Source organism: Aulonocara stuartgranti (assembly GCF_965226115.1).
Source record: "Aulonocara stuartgranti genome assembly, chromosome: 15".
NCBI lineage: Eukaryota > Metazoa > Chordata > Actinopteri > Cichliformes > Cichlidae > Aulonocara > Aulonocara stuartgranti.
Genome location: NC_138951.1, coordinates 32,518,579 through 32,529,961, shown reverse-complemented (window position 1 = coordinate 32,529,961; position 11,383 = coordinate 32,518,579). Strand labels below are relative to the sequence as shown.

General features: G+C 37.4%; 1 protein-coding gene across 1 annotated transcript; it reads left to right on the top strand.

The window, feature by feature from the left end:
* Positions 1-6,720: 6,720 nt before the first annotated feature.
* LOC309688660 (uncharacterized protein) lies at positions 6,721-10,330 on the top strand (the record flags this gene model as incomplete). Its single annotated transcript, XM_082504532.1, has 7 exons — positions 6,721-6,784; positions 7,866-7,958; positions 8,056-8,167; positions 8,483-8,571; positions 8,685-8,857; positions 9,021-9,198; positions 9,592-10,330. The coding sequence occupies 7 exons, from the start codon at positions 6,721-6,723 to the stop codon at positions 9,726-9,728; spliced, it is 846 nt and encodes a 281-aa protein (XP_082360658.1). The 3' UTR covers positions 9,729-10,330.
* Between the last annotated feature and the right edge of the window lie 1,053 nt (positions 10,331-11,383).

The window sequence follows — 11,383 nt, the reverse complement described above, 5'->3', positions numbered from 1 at the left end:
AATCAGCTAATAGAAATTTTCAATTAACTTGGTCAAATGTTTTCTCTGTATCTAAAGAGACAACTATGGTTTTGAATTTCTTAATGAAACACTAGTCTATTACACATATCTGTCTATCTGCATGTATTATTGGGTGACTCTCAGCCTTTGATGAATCCTGTATGGCCAAAATGTATTATAAATGGAGTGACTGTTTTCTGGCAAGGTCTTTTAGTCTTCTGGCAAGGACTTTGCAAATTGTTTTAAGGTCTACTTTTATGAGTCAAAAGGAGCGGTAGCGTATTTGCCTGATTTAAGAAACAGGCTAATGTTGGTAGAAATTTACTTTTGGAGATGTGTGTGGAGATGTGTGATAGAAAGTGGGTGATAGGCCAAAATTCTTACTGGAAAACAACATGGACATTCTGATTTGGAAGATACTGTAGGACTTAGTGGAATTCAGATATTGAAAGAAGTGAATTCAAAGCCACAATCTGTTCATAATTTAGTTTAGGTAGATTTATACTGTTAAGAAATTCTTTATTAGATTCCACAATTGGTATATCTGTGATGAGTATAAAGCTTCAAATTTTCTTTAGAAGATTTATTTATTTATTTATTTTATACAGTATATCATGAGTAATTTTTCCAGTCATATTTTGGCTTTAACTGGTTAGCAAGATATTTTCTGGCTTTATTGCCAGTTCAAAGATTTCCACACAATGACTTTTTATCGGCTGTTTCATTTCATTCCAGCTTATGTTCTTGTCACGAGGCAGTATGGGCAGTTTCTAATGAAGTTAATTTTTTTGTTCTCACGTGTGGTTTTTTTTTTTTATTTTCTTTGCTAACAGTAAGGTATTTTGCCCATCTTTGCTCCCTTTTTTTGATTTCCAAGGAACACATGTTGATATTCCTAGAAGTTTATTATCTTCTAATTATATTGCCCTACGGCTTTTGAAATAATTAATGCAGTCTTGTTCTTTAACTAATGATTTATCCACTCTCCAGTTTGTAATTCATGGTGTAACTCTTTTCTGTGTCAGAGAGATAGATACTAGTTCATGATCCCTACTAGTGATAGGATGAATCTAAATGTCTGTGATATCCATCATAATACATCTGCTAACTAAAAAGTAGTCCTGAGAGTGGGGTGGGTATCACTTGATAACAAGCTTGCTTCTCACCACCAGTTCGTTCTGCTACCCCTGGTGGCTGCCCCTGGTGGTAACTTGGCTTCCTTGTTCTGTTCCTTCATCCCATATCTAAAGCTGCTTTATGTTCTCACTTTCTACCAGATTCTCCTGCTGCCTCCTCCCCCACTGGGGTGTCCTCCACCTCCAGAGATGGTGTGGACTCACCATATCCAAGCTGCAAGTAAGCACACCCCATGGCAGTACACACTCACCTCTGGTCATTCTCTTGCCTTTCTGCCCAGTAACCTCTCTCTCCTCTGTTACAGAGCTCCCCATTCCTTCTCTCTCCATGTGCTCCCCCTGTCAAATATTTCTCCACCCTCGACCATTCTCGGCTCTAGGTCCCCTGTTTACGTGTTTGGTTTCTAGCCATGTTCTTGTTTCAGTTTCTAGATTTTGTATCACTTTCTTGTCCCATGATGGAAAATTCTGTACTTTATTTTTCTGACAAATTATGTAAATAAACCTTGTAAATTGTTCAACATGTGTATTGACTCTGCTCTTGGGTCCAGTTCTCGTATATCCATCAGTTCATGACAGTTAATATGCAGTACTTTTGGTACATTTTTAAAAACGTCTGTACACATTGCAGCCTCTGAATGTCTTGAATGCCAGTAATTAAACACTTTCAGCAATCAACCAAATATATTTTTGTTGAAAACAATTTAACACTTTCTGTAAACACTTCTTCTTAATTAGTCTTATATATTAATATTAGATTAACAATATGTGTTCTCAACTTGTTTTGAAAACAGTGTGAAAGGCTTAGGGAGTGTGGTGGAGAGTTGTTAATGCCAATTTCATGTTGTTATCCTAAACAGTGTAACTTTTGTGTGAGTTACTAACTCCTATATCGCCCCAAGATCAGACTGCTGGCGTACTTGTAGTTCCTAGTCGGAGTTTTTAAAAGTAGAATGGTTGACAGAGACTTCAGCTTTCAGGCAGGTGGTTACTATATAAAAAAAGGCTTCCATAGAGCTCGGATATATTACTATTCGTCACTGAAAACAGGAACAACTCCAGGTTCTTTTTTGGCACTGTGACCAGGGTGACAAAGAATCAGACTGAGCAATGAATTTGCTAATTTTTACACAGATAAAATTTTAACCATTAGAAAAAAAAGAAAAAGGAAACTACCGACAGCTTCCCTCCTGGCTTATTTCAAGTTAAACTTTTACAAGTGCTACTATTTACTTACTCTTCCTTCCTTTTTGAGTCAACTTTTACATTTCTTCCGATAAACCACCAACATATCTTTTAGACCCCATTCCTATAAGACTATTCAAAGACTTTTCAACATTAATTAATGCTTAAATCTAAAATATTAATAATTTAGTCTCAAAATCATCTGTTATAATATTCAAAAATTTTTGAAACATTTCTTGTCAAACATATTTCCAAAGAAATTGCTCATTTCATGAGCTTCAGTCAGGATTTAGAGTGGATCTTTGCACAGAAACAACACAAATGAAGGTTACAAACAATCTTCAGTGGATTCATTTCTCTGGTTGTGCTGTTAGACTTTAGTGCATTTCAATAACGTTGACCACAGTATTTTACTACAGAGATCAGAACGCACCAATGGCATTACTGGAGTTGTGCTGCGATGGTTTGAATAGTATCTGTCACACACAAAATTAGCAATGTATTTCCACAGGGTTCTGTTTGGACTAATACTTTTTACATTATACATGTTCCTCTTAAGCAATATTATTAAAAAATGCACACAAAAACGCATACATTTTCATTGTGTTGCAGATGATACTGTGATTTGTTTGTAAATGAGCAGCAGCAGCCACTTGCACAATAAAGTCATGACACTCTGGCAGGTTGCCAGTACTGCTGGCTCATCGCAACTGACGTTTGTCTGTTTAGAGGCGGAGCCCAAAGGAAGACAGCGTCCCAGTGTGATTAGATATTTTAGACAGTGCAGGTTCCTGCGTTAAACAGAGTTACACCATGGCCGTAACATAAGTGTTGTTTTAAACCTTACTCATTTACAATTGGAAAATGTTTACTGAAATAATTATCAACAGTCATTGTTTGCTGTGTAGCAGTGGCAATACTGACACTGTCACCGGATTACTGCAGTGCAGTGCAGTCTTCAGAACTTGCCTTAGAATCTTGTAGTTTTAAAGATTTATTCAGTATTAGTCTGTTGTATAATATTACATAATATTTATGATTAACAGCACTGAGAAGAAAACAGAAAAATTGTTTCTTAGTCAACTGAGTAAACTTTATAAAATGTGAACAAATATAAAACATGCTTGTGCTGTTGCCAGATGGACACTCAGTGAAACGCAGCAGTACACATCTATGGAGGACCACAAATAAATAAATGAATAATGAATTGTAGAATAAAATGTGCATTTGTAAATTCATTTTTGAATTCCAATTTAATAAACTGATTTTTAAAATGCTTTTTAAGTCTTCATTTCAAAAAACATTTTCGAATTGCACTTCAACCCTTTAAGACCTACCATAGAACCAAGTCCGCCAGAGCTTATATTATATTTTTACATGCTGTAGTGCCATTTTTGGGAGCATTTCAAGTTGATATACAACAATACAACCATTATAGCCCAAATCTTAATAATATGTATGCATTAAGTGCATAGTAATTACATAAATTGCAAAAAAGTGCAATGAACTACAAAAAAATTTAAAATCGTTTTTGTTTTTTTAACATATATTTCTAGTTAGAGAAATTTAAGAGGCTTATCCTTCAAAACTATAAATACAAAAAAGTTGCACAAACTAGTTTCCCACCACAAGAAATTTATTTTGAGTGTCTTCATAGTTTTATTTTTGAAATACACCAATTTTCACATACTGCAGGAAAAACGAAAATAAATATTATAATGCAAATTTGCAAAAAAACAGCATATGCATCAAAATAAACTATTTCCAGCAGTGCAATATGAGTCCTAAGCATCCCAGAAATGACACAAAGTCATAAAGTCAAAAATAACTTTTAAAAACACCAGTATAGGCTCGTAAGGCCCTAATGGTAAAAAAATACATTTCCGCAAAATGACATCACTTCCGGTTTCGGGCAGGTCATGGCGGACATGCGATAGTTCTCGCTAATGGACGTAGGAAGTGTTACAAACGGCTGATCAGATCGGCAAAGCGTGTTTCTGGAATATTATGTTTTTGCTGCTGCAAGTGCTTTTTATGCAATTTTTGCAAAGCTATATGTGGAAGGGAACTGGGACCTAGGACAAGCTGATGGCATAAGACTCTAGCTTACGTGGTTGAAGTGCTACCGGGATTTAAAAATAGTTACGCAAAATGGACCGGCTTTAAAGGGTTAATAAACTTCATTTCAAAAATCTTTTTCAAATTGCACTTTATTAAACTGCATTTCAAAAACCTTTTTTGAATTCCACTTTAATAAACTGCATTTCAAAAACCTTTTTCGAATTGCACTTTAATAAACTGCATTTCAAAATCCATTTCCCTTTCCTGTTCGCTCAGGGATTAACATGTGCATTAGCAGTAGGATTAGCAGTTGGATTAACAACTTCATTTTAAAAATCCTGCTGCTATTCAAATTAGCGACACCGTGGGATGTAAGGAGCTCTCTGATTGGTTGGTCAGACACAGCCTTGAATTTTCTAGCTCATAGCTTCGCCCTCCTAAGAAGCGTGTGCTTGTACAAAGGCTGTTCAGCCTCGGGATTTACACTCGGCTCGACGTGGATATGTGAAGAATGAAGGGACCCTGCAGCGAAACGGAGAGCCCAACCTCTGACTGAGTGCCTGTTTATGCAGTCTGACCACCTGTGAAGGTAACGTGCTAACATGGCTAACGCTAGAACCAGGTGGTATTCTCTGGAGTTTAAGACCAAAACTGAACTCAAACAGTGAATTGACATTAGATTGGAATTCATAAGATGAATAGAAATACTGCTGAAGCTGAATGATTTATTCATATATGATTTTTTTTTCTCCAATTCACCAGGTCTGTATAGTTCAGTATGACTATGGCACATGATACAAAAGAATAAATACAGAAGAATAAAAACTTTATGTGAATAACTTTACTCTTCTTAAAAATAATTCATAATCATTCAGAGGCTGCAGAGTCCATCATCACTGAGGCAGTCTCTCCTGCATGAAGTCCAGGTGCTCCCATCTCCCAGAGGAGTCCAAACCGTCATCAAACAGCCCTACAGACACAAAAACGTGAAAATATAAACAACCAGACTATCAGCAGTGATTAAACTACTTTAAGACCTCTGTGAAAATCATTTACAATATATATCACAGAATTTAAGGCCTTTATAATCACAGAGCATACAGAGAAAAGTACTAAACTGAATCAATTTCAGCTTTTGTTTTTCATAATTTATATTGTATTAATAATTAAATTTCATTATCTGTATCTTTACCACACATTTGCCACACAGGTGTAGATACTGTAGGTTCAGTGAATGTTTACATTGCGCTAATTAGAATATACTGGACATTCAAAGCTAAGATTCAGCGCACTGTGTTAGAGGCTGGGATTTGATGAATTCATCATATATACAACCTTTGATCATCATTTATGTCCAGTTGAGAATGAATCTGTGCACTCACATATTAAATGAACTGAAATCAGTAGTGTGATCTCCAGTCTTGATATATTAAATGTGAGAACTGACAGCTGTTATTTTAATTACCCTGTCTCAGTTGTTTTAACTCTTAAGTATCACAAAGTAATGTGGTAACGTCTGGACTGACGAGTTTACTGTCAGAATTTTAATCGCTAGTTTAAAGGCTGTAGGCTGCAGCCGTTGCTCTAACACTGTATAAATGTAACAGGGCTCAGTGCTGGTACTAACAGTCTGAGCTGCTTCCAGCTTTGTTTGTGAAGAGCACAGCAGCTTACAAAACACATAGCTAGCTCTTACAGCTGCGACGTAAAATTTTCATAAGCTAAAATGAGCTTAAAATAACGGGGCTACGTGCGGTGATGCTAGCGTTAGCCATGTTAGCACGTTACCTTCACAGGTGGTCAGACTGCATAAACAGGCACTCAGTCAGAGGTTGGGCTCTCCGTTTCGCTGCAGGGTCCCTTCATTCTTCACATATCCACGTCGAGCCGAGTGTAAATCCCGAGGCTGAACAGCCTTTGTACAAGCACACGCTTCTTAGGAGGGCGAAGCTATGAGCTAGAAAAATCCAGGCTGTGTCTGACCAACCAATCAGAGAGCTCCTTACATCCCACGGTGTGGCTAATTTGAATCCGGTTGTTCAGTCTGACGTCACTAGCCGTGTCTGGGTCTAAAGTCCGCTGCAGGTCCATATATCAAACGATCACTACCCAGATAGCAAGGAGACATTGAACAGATGTTGATTTTCCATCTGAACCATCAGAATCGTCAGGATTGAAATGTCAACACAAAATCAATGTTGAAACAACATTGAAATACTGATGAAACCTGACACTGACATTGAAATAACATTGATTCACTGTTGTTCTGTCATCGTTGATTGTTGATCTATGTATAGTTGACAAGGTGACAACAATCACGTTGAAAAACCATCGATTTATGGTTGAGCGGGAAATTAAAGCTGCTACCACTTGGACTATTCCGCAGCACCCCTATCACATTGGTACATCCCTCCAGGTAACCATTGTCTTGTACAGTAGAGCGGGACATTAGATTTACTCTCAGCGGAATTGACCGGAGAAGGTATAAGTTCATGCACTGCACTGGCCTGCACCACGATTAGTATAAGGTAAGAATGAATGACTTTTGTTCTATTCGTTATTTCCACGGTTGCATTTGAATAACAGTAAAAAAAACAAAACAAACTTGTTAATGTAAAGTTTCGGATAAAATGTGGGAGCCCGAAATTGTGTCTACTTTCTTCTTACAATCCGGCAACAAATAAATTGCACTGCAAACAAAGTCTATCAACAAAGAAAACATTTTCGTTTCATACTTTTCCGTTATATTTCCTTACAAAGCTAGCTTTAACGCTTCGAGGGTTCCTTTGTTCTTGCCGTCGCCTCGGCGCTTGACCCAGACTTTCGCTCTGTAGTTGCTTTTTAGCATAGTACTACAAAAAATTTTAAATCTGTGATATATGATTGATAAACGTAAAGGTAACTGTATAAATGTGTTCAATGACTTTGTTACTTTTAATGATTGGAGAGCACCCGCTTCGATTCGCACTCAATTCAAACTTTACGCTGCACGCTCACCTAACTTGCGTTTGCACCTTTTGTCCACACGTAAACTGCGTTTAGCATTTACGTGTGGACGAGGAAGACGGAGAAAACGCAGCGTCAAAGGTGTGCGCCTATTTTGACGCCACACTGTGCGCCAAGTTTTTGTCTCGGTGCCATGAATTCCTACAATGGCAGACTTAGACAAAATACTGTTAATGTTATTATCTTCAGTGTTTAAATGCTTACATATACGGGTTTGCTTGTAATTGTTGCCTATATACATTTTAAGCTATTATTTATTATTTAGTTTAATCAATAGATCAAGTTTTGTAGTGACTATGAAATATATTGTAATTATCTGTTTCCTGTTTATCCTAGACAGGGCAAAAAAGGACTCCAAATTAAAAAAAAGATAAAAATGAAAGACTGGTGCATTGTTCAGCACTGGTGGTACAGAAATAGTCCCTAGTTCATGGATAAATGGGGAGAAATTGTCATGGCCTCCATATCCTCTGTGAGACACATTCAGGATCCACGATGCAGTAAAGAGGAGAGTTCATCCTGGTTCAACATGGCTCACCTATGCACCAGTCCGACTTCTAATAAGCCATGGTGGGTATCATCTGGATTGGTGTTGTATAAATGTAACAATAACAAGTTTTTCATGTCCTAATTTATGTCTGGCCATACATTGTGTTTGTACTTCCAGACACATTTCACAAAGCAGAACGCAGTCTTCAGAAATATCTAAATGAACACTGTGATACGTCTGACCTTCAGTCCGAAGCTGAAACTCAGACCAGTCATAAAAGAAAGCACAAGTAAAACTTTTTTTATTTCACAAACATATCTTTGATTGCTAAGAATTTATGATCTTGTCTTTTGTACATATCTGTGGTGCTTGCATACTGCAATATCACCACATAATATAGTCCAAAAAGTGGAAGCTTGTAAACTTTTTATAAATGCAAAGCCGTGTACACTTGTGCACTTCAAAAATTCATTGTATACTGTACCTTCTTGCACATCTCCGTTTCCTGTGTGTGTTGTTATAAATTAAACTGTAACTTTAGGAAAAAATATTCCAAAAGCACATTTGTAATTACTTATGACCGTTTTCAACTTTTTTTCTTTAGACCAAATCCCCTGTACACATATAGTGACTCAGAGGATGAGCAGCCCACAAAGAAATGGTTTCCCCAGGCCCCTCGAGTGAAAATACCAGGTAATAAAATACTGTCTAGTGTCTTTGTACATATCTGTGTGTGACACAAGGAAACTTTTGACAAGTTGTCTGTATTCTTAAATACTTAAAAAAAATTTATCTTTTTCTGTCAGACCTGACGAGAGCTGTTAACGAACTCCGTGAGGAGGTCAGAGCCATCCGCAATACCGGCTGCAATGAATCGGTAGATGCTGGGGTACTGCCTCTGGATTTGCCCTTGCACAACATTGAGGAGCTAAACAATGCAGAGCCAGCTCTTCAATCACAAGAGGCAAATAAGGCAATGGTAAGTATATAAAGGTTATATACACTTTGTAACTATAAAGTGTAATAGCTGTCAGATGTGATTTAAATACATAACAACGGCTTGTTGATTAAACACACAAGCACTTGCATACACATTTAAGACATGAGACACGCTAATTCCATCTCTTAAAATGTGTCTATAGGTGAGACGCTTTGCCTTGATTGGAAGGACCACACTGGAGGTGCGAGTCCGCCGTGTAATGGCTTATGCCATTACAAACGAGCTGGCCTCGGTACTAAACTGGGCAGGGAAAAAAACCAAGGACCAGACAAAGCAAAAAATGGCATTTAAAGATACAGCGCTCTGCAAATGCATATTTGGTAAGTTTTACTGTTTTTTTGCTATATTACTTTGTCTTTCTTAATAACAAGACTTTCATGTCCGGTTAATCTGGAGATGGAGTCTTTGGTCTTTGGCTTGTTTAGTCCTCGGGTTGTAGTTTGTACAGCCCGAGGACCCCATGTTTATTTTGTTTTAAAGGATACACGGCACACCATGCTAAGACTTATCACTTTTTCCGCTCATAGCTCTTTGGGAATCAAATGCGGCAGTTTGCAGATTTACGCCTGGTGACTTTCATGTTTATCAGCCTAGGAGTTTACATACTTTCTCCCCGCTGAAGACAGTTAACAAGAGCTTATTCACGTGCTCTAATTCACTTTTTTTGTTTGTGTGTGTGTGTGTGTGTGTGTGTGTGTGTATTTTTGTCCTAGATGGCCTGACGCAGCAGTTAGGGGCAAACTCTATGTCCGAGTTTGTCTTTGCGCAAGCAGTGCAGAAATGGCTCCGATACGCCCCAGATCGTTTGGGTGGTGCAGGACGCACATCATGCATCCCCATCCCAGAGTAAAAAATTACAAACTTCTGTGAAACATATAAATGTAAATAGGAAACTGTCTTTTAATAAAGTATTTAGCAAACGAAACATGACTATTGACCTTTTTTTTTTCTCTGTTACATCACATGCAATGCTTTCTTATTTTAGGATATTAATATTGACATGATACATTGTGAGACATTTGGGGGTTTTTTTTATAAAGGGTGTCCAATTTAAGGAATAAGTACAATTATGTGTTTAGGTGGTTTAAGTATTGATGGAAACATGCAGTAGTTTAGTATTGGTTAAAATACCTATAAAGAAAGGTAGATTTCCAGTCATGATTTAACTGTTGTTTTAATAAAAAGCAACTGTGCGAAAGAGGTGGAAAATCAACACCATAGCTCAACAGTGTTTCAATATCAGAATCTGACATTGTTTCAATGTCAACAGTATTAGAAAATACAACGTTGAATCAATGTCAGGTTTCAACATTGATTCAACATCAAAACCTGACGTTGTTTCAACGTTAAAAAAGGGTGCAAGAGTGACGTTAGGTCAACGTCACACTTCAACGTTGATTCAATGACACAGCCTGATATTGACTCAACAGTGTTTCAATGTTTCCTTGCTATCTGGGTATGGCATTACTGAGAGTTGAAAAACTGTCTAAAGTCTTTCATCTTTAATAAAATGATCAGCGTTCTGCTCTACCAGGTGTAACAATTGAGTTTAACATCCAGGCATCCATGAAAACGGAATTTATGACATTTAACGGAGTTAGAAGTTAGCAGGGAGTTAGCTCGCTAGCTTCTATCTAAATACAATATAGCATGTCCTGACTGCGGGGTTTTGGAAACAAATTAAAACGTACAGCTCTGCTATCTCTTCCAGCATAAATGAAGACAGAAAACTAAACAGCAGTGACGTTTGTAGGGTTACTGAAGTTGGGCTAGCTGGTATATAATGATGTGCTATGTGACCGCTAGCGACACAGCTATGTTAGCATAATATAAACAAGCTAACTTTTTTTCCACTCGATAAAAGTTAACATGAGTGTTCTCGGTGGTCAGGAACAAATGTAATCGCATGGCAGGATGCTGTAAAAGGACCAAACTTCAGCCAGGAGAACAACTGAGATAATCCATCCACAATACAAGGTTAGTCATTCTGCTGCATGGGCTGGGCTGTAGTCAAATCAAATCAAATCAAATCACTTTTATTGTCACATCACATGTGCAGGCACACTGGCACAGCACATGCGAGTGAAATTCTTGTGTGCGAGCCCCACAAGCAACAGAGATGTGCAAACACAACAACACAAACGAGCAAAATACAAGAATGGCCAACCTGAAACTAATAAATATATGTACAATATATAATAGTGTATGCATTTCTGGATGTGTATACTAAATATTTTCCTACGTGTGTGTGTGTGTGTGTGTGTGTGTGTGTATACACATTTTTACAAATTAAATAGTAAAAATAAATAAATAATAATAATAATAATAATAAAATATATTAAATATACAGAGTTGAATATGTGCAAAACAAGTGGCATTTATATACAGTGTGGAGTGCATAATGTTGAAGTTCCAGTAGTGAAGCTGAGGTGTCTATGACGTGTTCAGCAGTCTGATGGCCTGATGGAAAAAGCTGTCTCTCAGTCTGCTGGTACGGGACCGGAT